At 44.4% G+C, this 21007-nt stretch overlaps 1 protein-coding gene across 2 annotated transcripts in view; it reads left to right on the forward strand.

Moving 5' to 3' along the window:
- LOC310747921 (corticotropin-releasing factor receptor 1) overlaps positions 1-21007 on the forward strand; it is a 78012-nt gene that overhangs the window by 18102 nt on the left and 38903 nt on the right. The window contains exon 2 of one of the 2 annotated variants that reach the window (XM_083583346.1): positions 5843-5927. The exons of the other annotated variant lie outside the window; for it this stretch is intronic. Within the exon in view, the coding sequence (XP_083439472.1) occupies positions 5843-5927 (85 nt within the window). The remainder of the gene's footprint in view (positions 1-5842; positions 5928-21007) is intronic. 2 annotated transcript variants of the gene reach the window in all.

Here is a 21007-nt window from a genome sequence, read left to right on the forward strand (position 1 = left end):
TCTGGTGGCCCGCTGGAATGCAGAGTTAACCAGGGCTATTGGCTGTCTGGCTCTGAAGTGTCCTCTCTGATTGCATGGTTTTCCCAGAGCTGAGGGCGATGAAACAATCGCTGAGACGGTTAGAGCACTGGTGAAGGAAAACTCATTCTGAATCAGACTGAAAATGGGTTAGAGCTCAACGTCGAGCCTACCACGTGGTGAGAGCGACAGAGAAGAGGACCTTATTTGCCACCTCTATTGCATCTGCAGAAAACAGCAGGTGGTCTTTCAGGTGGTCCGCAATCTAACAGAACCACCTTCACCATCGGGATCTTGTAAGGACCCCAAGATCTCCTGCAATGATTTTGCAAAGTTTTTTTGCAGATAAAGTTGCTCAGATTCGGAAAGAGGTAGAGTGCTGGAGTCCTGTCTGGTCAAGTTGCATAGGATCAGTTCCAATCTGTTACCTCTGAGAATGTGGACAGGCTGCTTGGACGAGTGAAACCGACCACCTGTCTCCTTGTTCCTTGCCCATCCTGGCTCATAAAAGCGAGCTGGGAAGGGCTGAGCGATAGGCTCCGCTGGGTGGTGAATGCCTCCCTCTGTAAGGGAGTCTTCCTAGACCTGCTTAAAGAAGTGGTTATTAAACAGCTTCTTTAAAAACCATCTTTGGACCTGGCCAATATGTCCAACTATCGCCCAGTCTCAAATCTTCCATTCTTGGGCAAGGTGATTGAGCGGGTGGTCGCTGAACAACTCCAGGCATGCTTGGAGGATGCGGACCACTTGTATCCCTTCCAATCAGGATTCAGGCCTCATCATGGGACTGAGACTGCTTTGGTCACTCTAGTTGATGATCTCCGGTGGGCCAGGGACTGAGGTAAAAGCTGTGTTCTGGTCCTGCTGGATCTCTCAACAGCCTTTGACACCATTGATTATAACATCCTTCAGGACCATCTAGAGGAGTTGGGAGCTGAGGGCACTGTTATACAGTGGTTCCGTTCCTTCTTCCTGGGCTGTCCAGAAAATGGTGTTAGGGGGTGAGTGTTCAGACCCCTGGGCTCTCACTTGTGGGGTGCCTCAGGGCTCTGTTCTCTCCCCCATGCTTTTTAACATCTATATGAAGCCACTGGGAGAGATCATCAGGGGGGTTGGGCTGGGCTTTCACCAGTATGCAGATGATACCCAGCTCTACCTTTCCTTCAAATCTGAACCTGTGAAGGCAGTGGAAGTCCTGTGTGAGTATCTGGAGGCATCTGGAGGATGGATAGCAGCTAACAGATTAAGGTTGAATCCTGACAAGACAGAAGTACTGTTTTGGGGAAACAGATGGAGGGCAGGCATGGGGGGCTCTATGGTCCTGAATAGGGTTATTGTGCCCCTGAAGGACCAGGTGCACAGCCTGGGTGTCATTTCGGACTCACAGATGTCCATGGAGGTGCAGGTCAATTCTGTGCCCAGAGCAGCTGCCCAGGGTGGCTGGGGAAACACAGCCAGATAGGTGGGGTATAAATAAAATCATCATCTTCTTCTTCATCATCAATGGTTGCTACCAAATACTGACAAATACTAACTGCCATTGCATGTCAACTGTCATATATTGCCAAGTATCAAATACTGAACAAAAAGCATTGCTTGTAAAAGATAGCACATAAGCAGTGTATATATCCAGCAAATATTCAAAGAATCAGACAACAGATGGTGAATATTTGACCTTGAAATTTCGAAAGGAAGAGTTCTGAAAGCATATTTGATTCAGATTCAGATTTAACCCTTTCGTCATTAGAAGATGACTACACAGTGCACTTAAATCAACAGTTTGGGTATGTGAATAATAGAATTGTAGGGTTGGAAGGGATCCCAAGGGTCATCTAGTCCAACCCCCTGCAATGCAGGAATCTCAGCTAAAGCATCCATGACAGATGGCCATTTGGTCTCTGCTTAAAAACCTTCAAGGAAGGAGAGTCCACCACTTCTCATGATAGTCTGTTCCACTGTCAAACAACTCTGACTATCACCATGTTGGGCACTGCATCCACCAAACTTAATTCCCTCTCCAGGCTCCTTTAGAACATGAATTAGTAGTTCTCTTTAGGAGGTTAAATTTCAAGGGAGAATGTGCCTCCCCCTGTAATCCCATTTAATCACCCCAAAGGGGCTGTGAAGGCACAGAGCCCTTTCAGCTTAAAGGATCCCACTGAGAGGGAGAATCAGACCCATTCCCTGACCTCATCGAGTGTGCAACTTATAACACCAACTTTCCTTCTAAAAGCAGAAAGGGAGCTGGCTTTCCCCTAAAGGCTTGTGTGTTTCTGAAGTCTGCCACCATGCTCTCCCAAGACTACTTCCAGGGAATTTCAGGTTGTACAATTAAATATGATTTTGTGTTCTTGGAGAACCTGCCTACCCAGAGAAATCTGACTTTCTTTCCTCTCTTTTTTTAACTGTAAGGAAAGTGACGGGGAAATGCACTTGAAAGTGTGGAGATAAAAATGTTTGATGTGATGACGTATAACCTCTCCACAAACAAAGAATAATGCATAATAAACAGGTTGTCTGGAAGTGAACTAAGGTACCCTGGCAGCGTCTCTTGGTATTGCCATGTTGGGTTCCCTCCTCCCTTTTAATTAAGCGTTAAAGGCCAATTTGTCAGCTGTATTAGGTGACCTGCCACCAGCCTTCTTCAAAGCTTGCTGATTCCTTTTCCTAAACAAGCCCATCACTTTTAATCCCTGTTCATAAGAGCAGAAGGTACTCTACTGCAAAGGCCATTTTAAAGAAATTAGCATTCAGGGGAAGCTCATCATGAATAAGAACTAACTAAGCCATGGATCAGTGAAGAAGAGGACCTGGGGTGGTGTTCTTTTTTGTTTCCAAATTGCTCAAATGAGTTAATAACTTTTCAGATTTATCCTACAGTTCGTGTGGCATACGGATGACACTCCAAAGAAATCAGCTTGCCATTCATGTGCTCACATTTATTCAATCAAACTCTCATGATTATCCATTAGTGGTTCTGTCAGATGAAATAGTGCAGGGGATACAAGTAGGGTTCAACAAGATAATTTAACCCATCATTGCCTCGTCTTCTTCAATTGTTTCACCTCCAGAATACGTAAATCTTCATTCTTGGGTTTCATTTGAGCTGGGGCTTCACTCCAGCCCTGGAGCATGTGAAATAGCAATAAGGAGAATGATGATGAGCCAAATACAGAGGCTGTATTTGGACATCATGGTTAATGATAGTTTGCTGTAATGGGAATTAACTAGGCTCCTTCCTATAGTTGCATGCGCCCCCTCAAGGTGTAGATCAGAAGCTTTCACTTCTGATTTCAGTTCAGCAAAGTTTGGGATTAGTCTGAATCCTAAATATGGTTAATGTTGACTATGGGTTTTTTTGTTTTGTTTTTTAAGATGGATTCACTAACCATGGTTGGAAGTTGGCTTCTTTCAAACAAACCATAGTTAAGATCAAACACAATGTGCTGGGTTCAGTTAATGGGGAAATGGAAGCAAAATATTCCAGACTTCTCCCTGTGGCCATGCTAAAAGAGGAGGGGGAGTACATGAGACTGAAAGGAGCTAGGCATGTTTCCATTACACTACACCATAGTTTACTGTGGTGCCCAAACACAGCCTGTATATGCTCAGATATCCTCTTTTTCTTTATTACTGTTTCACATACTCCTGGGCTAAAGTATGTTTAAACCCATAGTTTATCCTGACATCTAAACACAGGCATTATGTGCCCAGTCTCCCCATTTTCATTATTACTATTTAATACACTCCAGGGCTAAACTATGGTTTATTGTTACCCGCTCTGAGACCCCACAGCTAATTCTCCCCTGGCCTCCTCGCTGGCCCAAGTAGGACCAATTCAGCCAGCTAGCCCTGGTGATTACCTAATGCTTATTTCCCCTAAATTGATTTCTGAATTTCATTGTTATTCATGTTTTTATACTGTATTTTATGCTGCTTTTACAATAAGTGTTTTAAATTTGTTGTTAGCCGCCCTGAGCCCGGTTTTTGAACCGGGAAGGGCTGGGTTTAAATACTATTATTATTATTATTATTATTATTATTATTATTATTATTATTATTATTTATTTATTGTGCAGTCCGAATGCAGCTGCATAGACCACAGAGATTACAAGAGAGGGTCTCCTGGTCAAAGGGCATGCATTTCAGAGAGTCTAGAGCTGTGACATCTTTCCTTTTAGAAATCAAATTCTGCCTTTTTAATTCAAAGCATCTCTCCCCCTCTCTCCCAGAGACATTGTTCTGTTTGGCTGTAAACAGCAGGAAGAATTATTTGCCCAATAAAGTGCGGCAATTATCTTGTAACAAGAGTGTCCAGAGCCCTGTTGGCGAATTTTTCCGAAGCTGCAACCCCATCCATCTTCCTTCTCCAGAGCTGTCGGGGCACTTCCTGACACAGCAATCACATCTTGTTGCAGACACTGAAATGTCTGGACCAACAGTGTACCCTTCTCATCAGCATATATCTGCATGTGTTACTTAGGCTGAAGGAAGGCATCCTCCTTCACATTTGCCTTTCATATGTCATAGCACCTTCAAGGTTTACCCTGAGCAATATAGGTGCCTGCTCACTCCACAAGCAGCTAATTACACTATCAGAGGACAGCGCTTTCATTTTTATTTTTTAATATGATGCGCTATAAACAGGAGCGAAAAAAAGGATGGAAAGATTTCTCCGCCCAGAATCCAGCAGACCTGGCAACCCTACTTACAGCAGGCTGCTATCATCATCTCACACTGCTTGTGAACCTCACTGCAGTTTTGAAAAGGAATATTCATTGAGGGGAGAGATGGCACTTTACAGGCGATCAGTGGGTGATGAAGGAAAATGGATAGAGGAATTCCCATGCTGAAAATACTCTGAATGATCAAATATGTCCCAGGTATAACAGAATATTGGACATTTACATGAGCTTTCCTTGTTAAGTGGGGCCTGCCAAAGCAATTAAAATATGCCAATATATCTGAAGCACATTTAGTACCTTCAGAAACATTAGCTCGTTTGTTTTTTTTTTAAAGTCACCATTCAGCGTTTAAATTACAAGCTCTCCTTTTTGCCAATTTTGAACATTCGTGGATATTTGTTTCAGTTTTCCTCACAGTTCTGCTCTCCAAAGTTTGTGCTGGTGGAGTGAAAAAACCACATTACTGCAGTCATTCCTACACTCCACCCAGCCTTTCAGAATGAGCAACCATAGACTCATAACATTACTGAATTTTAAGAGTTGGAAGCAGCCTTAGAGGTCTTCCAGTCCAGTCCAGTCCAGTAAACCACATTTTCCACAAGTGCATTGGATTGGCTCCAAATTAAGTTAGTCGCACTTCAATGCAATCAATTCAACAAGCTAGTCATGACTTAATTTTAAGACCCATTGATTCCAAAGGGAGCAAAGTACAACTAGCTTACAGCACAGTCCTATACATGATTACTCCGAAGTGTGCTCCACTGACTTCTATGGGACTTGCTCACAGGTAAGTTGGTATAGGAATTGCAGCCTTACTCTGGTTCCAATCTATTGCACCCAGAGCAGTTCACAAAAAATAGCAGATAATCCACAATAACATTTTTAATACCGCTACAACACAACAATTCCAGTTAGCAATTCATTTAAAGCACATCAAATATTTGAGCATACTAATGAGTCAATTAACAACCTACAGAACCCTTCAATAGACTAGATCTGGCAAAGGAGACTGCCTCTCCTCTGGAGGACCTTGCCCCAAAACTATCAACTGAGAGAGGGAATCGGACAGCGAATGGAAGGGTATAGAGACCATTTCTTCCCCTGCAGCCTCACGGCATTAGCCTCTCCTTCTCACACAGGTTATTCTCTTCTGGATCAACCTTGCCGCAGCTTCCATCCAGGATGAACACTGTGAGAACCTTTCTCTGGCCACCAACATCACTGGTAAGTGGGCTCCTGCTATTTGGCTCTTGTCTCCGGGAAACCATTACACTATCCTGCTTCTCGGACAGGGAAAATGCAAGCACTCACCAAGGCTTTGAGACTACGAGGTTGATCTCTGTGTTTTGAGACTAAGGTTTGTACCCAGTGGCCTGGCTTCAGTAAATGTCAGGTTCTGGTTGGCAGTGGGTAATCTGGAGTTCTTATCTGGCTCTTTAAGACCAAGGGTAGGGAATTTCAGGCCTGGAGGACATGAGTGACACTCCAGGGACAGATCTACACTCATGGTTTTTAATGTCGTCTTCTTCTTCTTTAATTTTTAATTTTATTTTGACAAAGTAATAATTATAAATAAATAAGAATAAAAATGTGCACCCCACCACCAAGACCATTCCATTGTAACTATCCAACCTTCCAAAATTTCAACACCTCTTGCGATGGTTTGACCCCTTTCCGTTTTAACGGTACAAATTCTACAAACACCCTCCATATCTCCTCAAAATAATTTCTCCTGCATATTCCCCGTCTTACCTTAATGGCATATGTTAATTTATCAACAATTGCTATATCCCACACCTCTTTATACCATCCTTCCCTTTTGTATTCTGCTTGCCTCTTCTACTTCCTAGCTACAATAATACGTGAAGCTTTCAATAAATTTATGAGCAAGTCCTTCATAGCCTGTGAACCTGCCACCCCATTGTAAATTGCTAACAATGCTAGGTTTTTAATGTTAAGGAAGGGTTGAGGAATGGTTTTGATAACCATATGGCTGCATGACGTTCTACTTTTAACGTTCATTATGCATTACTAAAATGTGACACCTTTGCTGCAGAGCAACCAGCAACTAGCAGTAGGGAAACAGCATTCTGACAGTGATAAGAAACACTCCCCCCCCCCCCAAGTATGCCCTGTGATGTTTTAGAACGATGTATCTAATACCGTTCTAATAACGTTAAACAGGTCAGTGTAGATCCAGCCCAGGCTTCTCTATGCAGCCCCTGGAGCTCTCCAGCCACCCCTGCTTCCCCTTCAGTGTTTTCGTCTGGCTGGACTGTGTTCTTGAGCTCTGATGATGCCTCCTGCTTTCGTGGATGGAGAGGAGAGATGGCAAGAACTAGGGAAAGCCCTTGAGCAGGACCTGAGCACAACAGTAATCTTCCCTCCTGTGATGTCCAGCAACTGGTATTTGGAAACATTACTGCCTACAGCTGTGGAGTCAGAGCACAGCCATCATGGCTAGTAGCCATTGTTAGACTCCTCCACAAATATGTCCAGTGTTTTTTGAAAGCCGTCTAAGTTGGGGGCCACCTAGAGCCTGGATAGCTGAGTTGGCTAGAATGTGGTGGTGATAACAATAAGGTTGGGGCAGCTGTGAAGTGTAGGTGGGTTCCCACAAGGCAAGACCCAGTGCTAACAGCAAGAACTTTTATTGAACTAACAGAACTGGACAACAGGGGCAAAGCACTGCTTATATACATTTCTGAAGGCCTGGGCCACTCCCACTCCCAACGCGATTGGCTCTCTAAACGTCCAAGCTGTGAATCATGACTCTGAGTTTAAGGGCCAATGGCAGAGGCCCAAGTCATGAAATGTTCTGTGATTGGATATCATGTATTGAATCAGAACACAGGGGCTCAGAATCCTTAGTCCAGACTCAAGCTCAGGCAAACACAGGCCACTGAATACATAACAAGCTGCATATTCCAACATTCAGCTTCATTGGATATCCATGATTTCTGGTGTTACGGGAGAGGGCGAAAAACCCTTTCTCTGTCTACTTTCCCCACGCCACACGTAAATTTTACAAATTTCTATCATGTCACTTCTTCCCTGCCTTCTCTCTAAACTAAAAAGTCCCAAACGCTGCAAACCTTCTCCAAAAAGGAGTCTCTCCACCCCTTCCTTGATCACTTTGGTTGTCCCTTCATTAAAATAAAAATAAAAAATAATAAAAAATTCTTAAGGTTTATGGAGAAAAATACAAAACTTAATATCTTTTCCCTTTTTATTTTTTTAAAAAACCCAAACCAAGACTTTTATCTAGATACAATAAAAACACAAAAATGGGGGGGGGGGGGAGAGAAAGAAAGAAAGGAAGGAAGGAAGGAAAGAAGGAAGGAAGGAAGGAAGGAAGGAAGGAAGGAAGGAAGGAAGGAAGGAAGGAAGGAAAGATTCAGAAAATAAAGAAGTTCCAATTCTTCATCTGTTTGCTGTAAAAGAAATAATATTCACTCTGTCTGTTGTTGTTTAGTCGTTTTGTCGTGTCCGACTCTTCGTGACCCCATGGACCAGAGCACGCCAGGCACTCCTGTCTTCCACTGCCTCCTGCAGTTTGGTCCAATATAAAAGCCAACAAAGCCACTTTCTATAAGCAAACATTATCTTCAATCCTCAAATGCCCCTGAAACTTGTCCAACTATAGGTTCCTGGAAGGTTGCCTAATGTCACCCTCAAACTGAAAAAGGTTCATCCTGGCAGCAGCGGAGCCAGCCATTCAGAAACCTAGGGTGGCGCGCGTGCCCTGCGCCCGGGGCCAAGGCCAGCCGCCCGCAGGGCAGGACACTCCTCGGGGCCTCCAAGGAGTCTGCCTGCCTCCTCCCATTCAGCCACCCTACAGCAGCGCAGAGCCTGCAGGCACCCAAGCCACCATGTCACTTCCAGGAGATATGGGTGGCTCAGGTGCACTGCAGGCCCTGCTGTGAGTGCTGCCTGGCATTTTGTCACCCCCCTCAGTGGTGACACCAGGGGCAACCGCCCCCACTACACACCCCTTCTTCCGCCCCTGCATCCTGGTCCTGATTAGGTTCTAATCCCCTAAAGAATGGGGAACGAGGCTGATATTGGCTCTTGAGTGAGGCAGGAGCCATTGTTAGATGAGCCATCTTGGCATGTGAGCGTCATGCGTCCTAGCCCTGAGGATAGTTCAGTGATTTGTTTGGAGTGGGGTAGGAGACCCGAAGGACACAGTATGAATAAACTCCCTTCTCCAGCTTGTGTTTGACAACACTGGGCTTAGAATCATACTAGTCAAGACTCTCCTCCACCCAATCCAGAAATGCCCAGTGTAAATGGCATTCATTAAATTCATATTAATTAACTTGCAAGTTAATTTCCTGCCTAATTAAGGAGCACGCTTTGCTGCAGCTACTCCTTCGTGTGGATTGCATCTGCCAAGTCATTAAATCATACTGAGTAATTTTATAAAGCACGCTCGCAAGAAGAGTTTCTGATTTGGGTCATGGGTTAAGTGTAAAGGGAACGGAGAGAGTTCTAGGCTAGGCAGGAGACAGAAAGCGAGACCTGTTTGGCTAGTTGCTCCTCCCCAGGGCCTTATACATCTGTCAGGGCTCCTTTGATAAGCACCTGACACCCTCTGTTAAAAGGTAAAGGGTAAAGGGACCCCTGACCATTAGGTCCTGTCGTGGCCAACTCTGGGGTTGCGGCACTCATCTCGCTTTATTGGCCGAGGGAGCCGACGTACAGCTTCCGGGTCATGTGGCCAGCATGACTAAGCCGCTTCTGGCGAACCAGAGCAGCGCATGGAAACGCCGTTTACCTTCCCACCGGAGCAGTACCTATTTACCTACTTGCACTTTGACGTGCTTTTGAACTGCTAGGTTGGCAGGAGCAGGGACCGAGCAAAAGGAGCTCACCCCGTCGCAGGGATTTGAACCGCCGACCTTCTGATCGGCAAGCCCTAGGCTCTGTGGTTTAACCCACAGCGCCACCCGCGTCCCAGACACCCTCCGTTATAACTGGCCTTTTATTGGATTTGCAGCTGTGGCTCAGCGCTCTCTCCTTTCCTCCTGGAGGCCTCATGTGGAAATCCATCACAGGTAGAATAAATGTTTGATGGTGCCCTCTGTCTGAGGACTATCCAGTCAGTTTGAGGATAAGGAACTAGAAAAAGGGAAAGCAGGAGCCTTGAAGTTACCTATCAGAAGCTGGCAGCAGCTGGTGCCGGCAACCAAGTCGCCCGGTGTCTTTGCCGTTATGGTGAGATGTATTGCATTTCTACTGAAATTATGGTAATTATTCTAAATCTCCCATCTATGCATATGAATTCTCATGTGCAAATTAAATGCAAATTGGTGACCTCTTTTTTCCCCTCTCCCCCCACCATTATGGGGGCGGTGATAAAAGACCTTCTTCTTTGGCGATGCATTACTGGTCATCCTATTGCTTCTGCTTCAGTGGTTCTCTGTCTGGTATGCAGAAGGGCAAAGGCAACTGGGTAGGAAAGGAAATGGAGCAGGTGGATCAAATGCTCTTCACCCAAAGGCAGTATTAAAACCCACAGTTTTCAAGCATCACCTAATACAGGTTGAATGCGTCTTGCCTAAGGATCCCCAGATTTTTGGAGCCAGCATTGCGGCCAGGGGTCATTTTTCAGAATCTGAAGAACGCCAGAGCCAGTGTGGTGTAATGGTTAGAGTGTTGGGCTTGGACCTGGGAGTCCCAGGGTTTGAATCCCCACTTGGCCATGAAACTCGCTGGTTGACCTCCGGCCAGCCCTCCATCTCTTAGCCTAACCTACCTCACAGGGTTGTTGTGAGGATGAAATGAAGAGGAGAACCATATACACCACCTTGAGATCCTTAGGAGATAAAAGCGGTATATAAATGGAATAACTAACTAACACAGGAAGCTAGCTTAGAATGAGTTAGAGTCTGCACCCCTTTAGCTCAGTGTTACCTGCACGGACTGGCAGCAGGTCTCCAGGGTTTCTGGCTGGCACTTTCCCCCACTCTACCTGGGCACACCAGTGGATTGAAGCTGAGTCTTTCTGCATGTAAAGCAGGTGTCCTAACACCAAGCTACAGTCTATCCTGGGATTCCCAGGCCCTCTATGGATACAGGTTCCAACACATGCATCAAAATATGCACAAACGTTTTCTTGCTTTTCCTCCTTTGGTTTCAGATCCATTTTACTCACTTATCTATGAGGAGGTGGGGAGGGTGAGGGAGGATAAAACTCTGGATAGTGGCAGCCACCTACATTTTTCTCAGAATAAACTCATTGAAGCGAATGGACCTAACTTAGTCCTACTAATTCTTATGAGTCTGCTGTGAGCAAAACTGAGTTGAAGACCAACCAGGGGCATTGCAGGTATGCAGCCTCCTTAGGCCAGCGCTGGGCAGGAGAGACAGAGGGAGAGGAGGATGTGTGCTTGCAAAACACCTGGCCAAACGCTGCCACTGGCCGAGGAATCGTCGGCTTGTTTTTGGGGTTGATGGATGGGCCTTACGGATTGCTGATGATAGATGTCTCTGCCAAGCTGCTCATTTACAGGGCTTTGCAAAACTGCTGCCTGAAATTAAGTATTGGCATTTTCAGCAGGTGAGTCAGTCCCGTTTGAAAGAGGCTGCAGGGAGAGCCATAAGGTCAGCCTTTCCCTGCCCCCATTTCTCCAGACATAATTTACCTCTGGCCTGCCAATGGTCAGCAGGCCTCTCCACATAGACCAACATCATTAGCACTGTTGTGTGGAAGCGGAAGCATTAGTAACAAATGGTTGGCTAGTAACTTTTCTGACTTTATTTACAAGGCATGCCATAAATGAAACCCTGTATGTAAGTGGCTCCCTTGGCCCCTTCTATCGGCCCATATGGGACCAGCACTGGTGACCGGACCTGGCGAATATTTAATATTCCTACTTTCATGGCTGTGATTCGTGGGTTGGCCACGTAATTTTATTTTGGTTTTACTGTGATTTTGAGCTGTGTTTTACTCAGTTGTTTGATTTTGTGTTTTTAATGTATTATATATTTGGTTTTAGCTGCCCTGAGCCCGGCCTTGGCCAGGGAGGGCGGGGTATAAATAAAATTTATTATTATTATTATTATTATTATTATTATTATTATTATTATTAGTGAAAACCAGGGCTGTGGGTAAATTATGATTCTGCAGGTGCACAAGAAAAAAATGAGCATAAATCCAGCTTCCTAAGCATCTACTTGCTCTATTATTCCCCCCCTAAAAAAAACCCACTGGATGCCATCCTTAGTATTTTTTTTTAACCCCTCTTTAACTTGAAAAGCAAAATACGACATTTTTTGAAACCCATAATACTGCTGGGTCTTAAACTGGTGCAGAACCTTATGTCATCTATTCATTACTTTTTCCTTTTGTGACTTGATTTGTGTTCTCCTTCACACTTTTCCTTATTTACCCCACACAATACATTCACCTTATCCGAATTCATGTATCAATCCATTTGTATATCCCCACCGATCAATGATTACCGAGAAGAGGGAGAAATATATCTGTTTGAGAAAAGGCAACGCTTTTTAAACACGGCTTAAGAGCAGTGGACTCGTAATCTGGTGAACCGGGTTTGCTTCCTGCTCCTCCACATGCAGCTGCTGGGTGACCTTGGGCTAATCACACTTCTCTGAAGTCTCTCAGCCACAGTCACCTCACAGAGTGTTTGTTGTGGGGGAGGAAAGGAAAGGAGAATGTTAGCCGCTTTGAGACTCCTTAGGGCAGTGATAAAGCGGGATATCAAATCCAAACTCTTCTCCTCTTCAGACACTGAACACATTATATTAGATTAGTATTAAAGAATGTGTTCGGAGAGGTATGTCTGCTCACTGATAGGATATCAAGATCTGGATCGATGAAGGAGGGAGTCACCGCCGCATGGAGGGTGCCATTGCACCAGGCACCTGTCACTCACCACTGTTGATGTACACAGTGGGATCAAATTTTAGCATCAAAAAGGAGGTGTGCATGAGGGTAGCTAGGGCTCTCCACCCTCCCATATCTTGCTTCCCTACAATCCATCACTTGGGTTTCTTCTTCTATCAGAACCCTGGCACCTCCTTCCCAAAGCCCAAGAAGCTTCTGTCTGGCTAAGAGATGGAGGTGCGATGCTCACATGCACGATGCCAGGACGTCAAGATGTCACATGCCCCCTCCCCAATCTCCCTCGCAAGCTGTCGCTTCTGGCCCTACGGAAAATTTCAGCGCACGCCACTGCTGCCAACCTCTCTACCTAATTTATATCTTGGCTTTCCTCCGAAGAATCTTAGGGTGGAATGCACAGTTCCACCACAACTGGAGGTCTCAGAGCTGTGAATTTATTTCCCACACATTTTCAGCCAGGCAGACTCAAGAGGAATGCCTCTTAGCGTGCACAGAGTATCTTCCCACTAGCAGAAAACCATCTAGACTGAGGATGCTCACAGTCAAAGGATGCAGCTTCCCACAAAGCTCCAGAGCTTCTAAACTAGAGTCATCTGTCCAGTAAAGATGTGACAAAATGCTCCCCTCCCCTCTTTGGCTGGGGCAGGAACCTGCCTTGTTGTTTCTCATTTGTTTTCCACCCTAAAGGACCTCTTTCCTTTTGCTTTGGTAGCTGCCGCGTGCCCTTGGGTGCCAGGTGTGATGGACGGCCGCTGCTTTCCCCTGCCATTTGTCATGCCCAAACCTGTAGTGCCAGTGGCTTCTTGGGCTCCTCTTCCATTAATATCCCAGAGAGTGTCTGGGTGATGCACTGTTTGCTTGCCGCTTGCTACACGCCTGCCAAGATTGATACAGCAAAGAAAGCGGCAAGCAGATGGGAAGATGCACAAGCAAGCCAACCCATAATCAAACTGTCCGTCACATGGCAGAGTGGTGGTGCTGGTGGGAACTATTAGCAAGATGTTCAGCCCTGGGGGTCCTAAGTTAAATCAGTGGTGCTGTTACATAATTTTAGACTCTGGACTTAATGGTGACACCGGTTTTTCCAGTCTTAAATTATTTCACAGGAGCATGCCCCCCCCCATTAGATGATTGTGTGTTTTATTCCACTAACTTCACAATCTGTGCCAACCCTGCTATGTTTAGGGGCCTTCCTGCTCATTCTGCTGAGTCCTGCTGAGTGGCACCATTGAGTTCAATTAATTGTGGAAGTGCTCCATAACATCAATGGAGGGAAAATAAAGGAGTGCAGCTCTTGAACTTTTTTTAGAACAGGAGTGATGGCATTATCTTCCGGAGGGCCAGGGCAAGTGGTTTGACGAGGGAAGCTTTCTACTTTTACTATTATTTATGACAGATTAGCACAGAGAATGAGAGAAACAGCCAAGCAGAGGCTAGGCACTTCTTTCCTTTCCTTTGATGGAATCCCTACTTCAGCCATGGAGTTTTAATGATAACCCTTCTTTACAAAACTGTTTGCGTTTCTAATTAAAAGCTAAACGTCACATTTCTGCTGCCTTAAAATATTTTGCTCAATATCAGTGTGTTTTATAAGGTGAATCTGTGCTGTCAGAAGCAAGCACCACCGAGTACGTTGCAGCGTACTCCCAGAGAACTATACAATTACATCCAACTATTTTCCCAGGGTATGTACATTTCACTCTTTGTTTGTTTTCTAACAGAAGAAAATCCTTAATAAAAAACGAATTAAAAACAAAGCAAAACTATACTCCCAGGAAGCTATATAATTACCTTCATGCTGATCCTAATGAACTGGGTATTGTGCTATGTATTGCTGCTCATGTGTCTGTTTGTAATTATTATTATTTTCTTATATATTAATTTATGTACCACTAATATGCCAGATTGGCTTCTAAGGTGTTTGCAACTATGAAATCAATACATAACTAAAATACCCAATAACAAGTCCATTGGGGCACTAAAACATCCTTAATTTAAATATATGGTAAAGCAAAACATTATAATTAAAACGGCTTTTTAAAAAGTTAAAATAATTTTTGCTGTTCATTTATATACCATATTTATTAATCTGTATACCCATAATGATATATAGGATCAACACAGCAGTCTATATTGAGTGGAAGAATGCAACTGCCTGTATTTTTTTATTCTCTTTATGGCATGGCTATGGGTTCCAGGGAGGAAGGGGGTATGGGGCCTGTAATCTTATTTCTAGGTTGCTTTCTATAAAAACATCTCTAAGTGAGTAGAGCAAACCGAAGCATATAACAACACTGAAAGCATGCCATGAAATACAAAAATAAAATACAGTCTCTTAAAATACAAAAGGGCAGTCTTCACCTTTAACAATCCAGGAAAGTCTGAACAAAAAAGCATATCTTCAAGAGACTTTGAAGCTGGGAGGGATGGAAATCACACAAGGGAATGTTTGAGCAGTATTCCCTATTGTTTTAGTCTTCAAGCATTATGTCAACAATTACACTATTTCTTGCCTTCTTTTTGGCATTTCCCTTCCATTGAAATGCATTTGAATCAATTGTGTGATTCGTTATATAATTAATTTTGTTAGTTTCGGCCATAGCGGATAGGTTTTAGCAGGAGCCGGAGAGAAGCTGAACAGCAGCAGAAGAGAAACAGCACTGATTGTGACAAACACAGGGCAGCACAGAAACTGCTGCCTCCATACATCTCTAGACACAGGTGACCCAATAGCACATCCCAACTATGACTTCCTGGACTTCAGAATTTAGCATGACACCACTTCATTGCATTCTACTGGGGCTCTTCAGCAGCTCCTGTTTATATCGGTGGAGGCTGTGTAGCTGAAGTCTTTGTGGCTTGTGCTTTGCATGAGTCCAGCATAATATCCCTAACTCTGGGTTGTGATATCAGGTAATGAAAGGTGTATTTACTGGAAGTGTCAATGGAGGGTTTTTAAAATCAATCAATCAATCAATCAATCAAGGGGCATGGGTGGCACTGTGGTCTAAACCACAGAGCCTCTTGGGCTTGCCAGTCAGAAGGTAGGTGGTTTGAATCCCCGCAATGGAGTGAGCTCCCGTTGCTCTGTCTCAGCTCCTGCCAACCTAGCAGTTCGAAAGTGAAATATACTCAGAGTCAAGAGTGGATTTCATGCTCTTTATTCAGCTCATAGTGATGAGGAGGAATGGAAGTTCCCCCAGAATGTCTGCTTTATATATATTATTTACACAATGGGCCCCACGTGATTGGCTAATTCCGGGATTCTCCTGTAGGCCAATCAAGTCGCGGATTCACTTCCACCTGGCACTGGATTGGGTGGCTCCTGTGGACCATCAGACTGCTGCATTCTGAATCCTATTGTTCTAGGACCAATCACTGATGCATTTTGGATCCTATTCAACTCACTACATAACAGAAAGCATGCCAAAAGTGCAAGTAGATAAATCGGTACCGCTGTGGGGGGAAGGGGGCATTTCTGTTTGTCTGTGGACAAACGCCGGCTCCCTCAGCCTGAAAGCGAGATGAGCGTTGCAACCCCATAGTCACCTTTGACTGGACCTAACTGTCAAGGGGTCCTTTACCTTTTACCATAAGTAAGTAAGTAAGTAAATGTTTAATTCTCAGGCTCTATCTGTTAATTGATCCCATTTGCAAACTGCGATTGACATTAATCAGTACGCCTTTGGAGAGAGCCCAGAAGAAAGAGGACAGTCTTAAGTGTGAGGTGACTTGGTATTTTATAAGCAAAAGCTAGGACTCACTATGGGGGGGGAGTGGGGGCATGCAATGAAATGTTGCGATGTGGAATGCTCCTGTTCAAGGGTCCATCCTAACATGTCCTGTTCCAGGATACTCCATTACATTCCTCCTGCCTGCTGTTTTTCCACCCCCCTCCCTTGCTGCCAGCACTCTGCGGCCAGTGAGGCATACTTAGTTCCCACTGGGCTGTTTTTATCCCCACATGCAAGCACTTTTGGAAGGATTCTAAATAATTTTTTGTACTTCTGCAAATCTTGGGGTTATTCCAAGCCCACTGGCTGCCAGCCTCTTTCTTGTGCATGGATAGTGCCATTCTGACTACATAAGGATCCACACTCAGAGAACTGCATTTCTTTGATATTATTTCCTCTTTCATTGCGCTTGGGAAATTTTGAATATGGAGTCATTCTCCTGTGGTCTTAAATTGCCAAACAGTGTGACTGACAGGCAAGGATGGAAGAAACGCTTCAATTTCAGTTCCCCATGTTTTTCATCATTCCACTCTTAAATTCGGTTTTCCACATCTCTGCAGTATGTTATGATTTATTTATTTTTAAACAATCCTCCTGAAAACTTGTCCGTATTTTACTGTGTGTTTCTTCCAATATGCAGCCTTTTTAATGCGACTTTAACATTTTTGCAAGCAGTTTCACCTAATACAATGCGCTTTGCATGTAATTTTCACTCCCGTGTGCATCTTTCCCCCTAATATTATTCATTTTGTACTTTCTGTTTGGCTGGAGAACTGCCTTGCAAAATTTGGAGAAATGGAAATTTCGAAGGATAGCTGTGTTTCGATTCTCATATTCATGCAAATAAGGTAAAAAGGTAAAGGGACCCCTGACCATTAGGTCCAGTCATGACCGACTTTATTGACCGAGGGAGCCGGCGTACAGCTTCCGAGTCATGTGGCCACCATGACTAAGCAGCTTCTGGAGAACCAGAGCAGCGCACGGAAACGCTGTTTACCTTTCCGCCGGAGAGGTACCTATTCATCTACTTGCACTTTTACGTGCTTTTGAACTGCTAGGTGGGCAGGAGCAGGGACCGAGCAACAGGAGCTCACCCCGTCGCGGGGATTCGAACCGCCGACCTTCTGATCGGCAAGACCTAGGCTCTGTGGTTTAACCCACAGCGCCACCTGCGTACCTGCAAATAAGGTAGTTTCTCATTAAAATCAAACAACAACAGTTATCTCATCCAGCCCTACCGACAAGCTACATGGGTGTGCCGCTGGAAATCAATTAAACTGCGAAGGCTGCAAACAATATCACGCTTAGCTGAGAGCAAGCCCCAGCAAACTCAGTGGGGCTTGCTTTGGAGTAAGCATGTATAGGCTTGCTCTGCAAAAGCTGTTGTGGTTCCCAAGTATCCAGTGGTGCAATTAGTTAATTTTTATCACTCTGGACTTTGTGGACCTAATTTTTTTGGTGGCAGGGTGTGTGTGTGTGTCTTTAGATGGTAAATGTGCATTGTTTCACTTATTTCAAAATACAGTGGTACCTTGGGTCTCAAAACGCCTTGGTACTCAAACAACTTGGAACCCAAACACTGCAAACCCGGAAGTAAGTGTTTCAGTTTGCAAACATTTTTCGTAAGCTGAACGTGCTCCATTTTGAGTGTTACGCTTCTGATTTGAGTGCCACACTTCCATTTTGAGTGTTATGCTGAGGTCTGTCTATTTTTGCTATTTATTTTGCATTTTTGTTTTTGCAGTTTTTTTTTGTTTTTGTTTTTGTGACTGTGTGGAACCCAGTTCAGCTACTGATGGATTGTGTGACTGCAATACATTGTTTATTGCTTTCATTTTATGGATCTATGCTCTTGTTAGATAGTAAAATTCATGTTAAATTGCTGTATTAGGGGTTGTTTTTATAAGTCTGGAACGGATTAATCCATTTTGTATTACTTTCTGTGGGAAAGTGCACCTTGGTTTTGGAATGCTTTGGTTTTGGAACGGACTTCCAGAACGGATTAAGTTTGAGGACCAAGGTACCACTGTATGCTAAGCCAACTCTACTGTCCAGCTGTCCAGCTGCCCTAAAGTTCTGCCCTAATGGCACAACTACTAAGTCTCACTGTGCTTTAATGGGGCTTATCCCCAAATAACTGCCCACCTAGCAGTTTGAAAGCACTCTTAAGTTCAAGTAGATAAATAGGTACCGCTTTATAGCGGGAAGGTAAACGGCATTTCCGTGTGCTGCGCTGGTGCAGGCTCGCCAGAGCAGCTTCGTCACGCTGGCCACGTGACCCGGAAGTGTCTCCGGACAGCGCTGGCCCCCGGCCTCTTAAGCGAGATGGACGCGCAACCCCAGAGTCGGACACGACTGGCCCGTACGGGCAGGGGTACCTTTACCTTTACCTTTATCCCCAAATAAGGGTGCCAAAGTATGCAGCCTAAGTTATACTTGAGACAGGTGGTGCCTGGCTGGACACACAGAGAATCCTTTGCCTACCACAGAAGGTGGTGGTATGGCTATATAAATGAAATATTCAGAAACACTTTTTACAAAGAAAAGTGCTAGAGAAATGGCTATGAATAAGTTTTTAAAAAATACATTAGGGCCCAGAGCTGTGGTTAATGGTTATTTTTATTCCTTATCGTTTAGCTTTCTTCCAGCAGGATCAGAATCCAATTTTGACGGAGGCAGGCACTCAAAAGCTTTCAAAAGGCACAGGTTCTTTTCCTCCCTGCCACAGTGGCCAGTAACGAAATAAACGCAGCAGGGACTTAACTTAAAAACCACAGAGCCGGTTCCAAGTAAAATATAAATGATACACCTATACAATCTGCTTAATGGAACTCTAAGTACAATGAAGTTAAAATGATTTCATGCAAGCTTTATTTCATCCTTTAGCCACAAAGCGTTTTACCTCTGTCCTTTTTTTCCTTTTATGGTGTGAAATACAGAAAAGTCGTGGGCATCTGTGACAAGCTGTATGACAGGCCACGAGAAATATGGCATTACTCATGTTTGTTTGTTTTTTAAGTGTGCTTCAGCAGGTCACATTTGCTTTGAAGGAAAAGCACACCTATCTGGAGCATGCTCCTTGTTTCTGAACCTGTTCCAACTTCCCACCCAAAATTGCGCACAAACTCCTCCCAGCAGCCATTTGTCATTGAAGGTGATGAATACAGTAAAAGTTCAGGGCTAAGATTTATTACCCAAATGGGGTTCTGCCCCATGATTTCTAGGCCCATGAGAGTCTTTTTCCTTTCGTCCCACCTCTTTCCCTAGGAAAACCTGCGGTTTACCGCAGAATCAGAACATATGTCAACTCTGAGTCACGATTCGCAGCTTGGAAGTTTAGCCAGTCAATCAGGTTGGGCGTGGGAGTGGCCCAGGCTTTCAGAAATGTATATAAGGAGTTGCTTTGCACCTGTTGTCCAGTTCTGTTAGTTCAATAAAGGTTTTTGCTGTTATCACTGTGTCTTGTCTCGTGGGAACCCACCTACACTTCATTAAGAGTCTAGGTAAAGCCAAAAGTACATGTTTCTGCTGCTCCCTTTCATTTACATCTTGTAATTGCTATGGATTTCTCTCATGCAAGGTGTGGAGGGATGTCCTCTGCTCTTGGGCACAGGGAAGCCTGTCGGATGACAAGGACAATCAAAGTTGATTAAGTGGGCAATTAGTTGCGGAAGGAAGCCCTGTAACGAATCTGTTTCTAGCCACCAAGACGGCATATTGCTTGCAACATGCTCTTTTAAGTAGGAGCAGCTGGTGGAAAGAGAGCTTTTCCCCTAGTGCTGACTTGGTTAAAGCAGGCATCAGTAGCTTCCTGCACCCTCAGGTTGGTGTAGAAGTAGGATTCTTTTAGAGTGTTGCATATATGATTCTTGAGAGTGTTGCAAGTGCTTCAGAAGGACCCAGGTATTGAAGGCTAAGCGTGTGTCCTGGCCACTGAGCCTCGGAAGCTACGTAGCTACATAGAAATTTTCCAAGGAAGCAGTTTTGTAGCATGATAATTAAGAAGCAAGCCTGCTATCACACGATAATTGTTCTCTTCCAAACAAATGTGTTTTGGACTGGAAACCAGTTAATTTTGAAAGTTTCCTAAAATCAAAGAGCACGGCAGCAGAACAGATGAAGTATGCATGGGATCTGAAATGAATAATGATTAGATTTTCAACATCCAATAATCCAGCTGTGTATTTGAATATATTCTGGGAGTTGCGTTGCTGTGTTACGAAAAGTGACTTTCCATATTTATTGTGTGTGTGTGGCTTGCTGCCTAACGAAGGACTATGTGCATTGGGCTGCTCCAAATATCTTGAGTGTGCCTCACATCTACCTATTATGGTGAGAAGTTTTTTTTACTTAGGTTGTGCACAAAGAGATCAGAATCCCAGCAGCAGCTGATCTGGCTGGTGCAAAGCATATTAGACTGCGGGTGGTCATGGGCTATAGAATCATAGAGTTGTAGAGTTGGAAGCGATCCCAACAGTCATCTATTCCACCCCCTTCCAATTCAGGTTATGTTTATCTATAGGCAGAGTGGCCGTAGCTCAGAAGCAGAGCTCGTGTTGCATGCAGAAATTCTAAATCTCAGTCCCTAGCATTTCCCAACTAAAAATGGATCTCAAGAGGCAGGACTGGGAGCACCCACTCCCGGATTTAAGAAAAGTAGACAGTACTGAGACAGCTGAACTCATCTGGTATTAGAC

This window comes from Podarcis filfolensis (genome assembly GCF_964270895.1).
Source record: "Podarcis filfolensis genome assembly, chromosome: 13".
NCBI classification, from domain to species: domain Eukaryota; kingdom Metazoa; phylum Chordata; class Lepidosauria; order Squamata; family Lacertidae; genus Podarcis; species Podarcis filfolensis.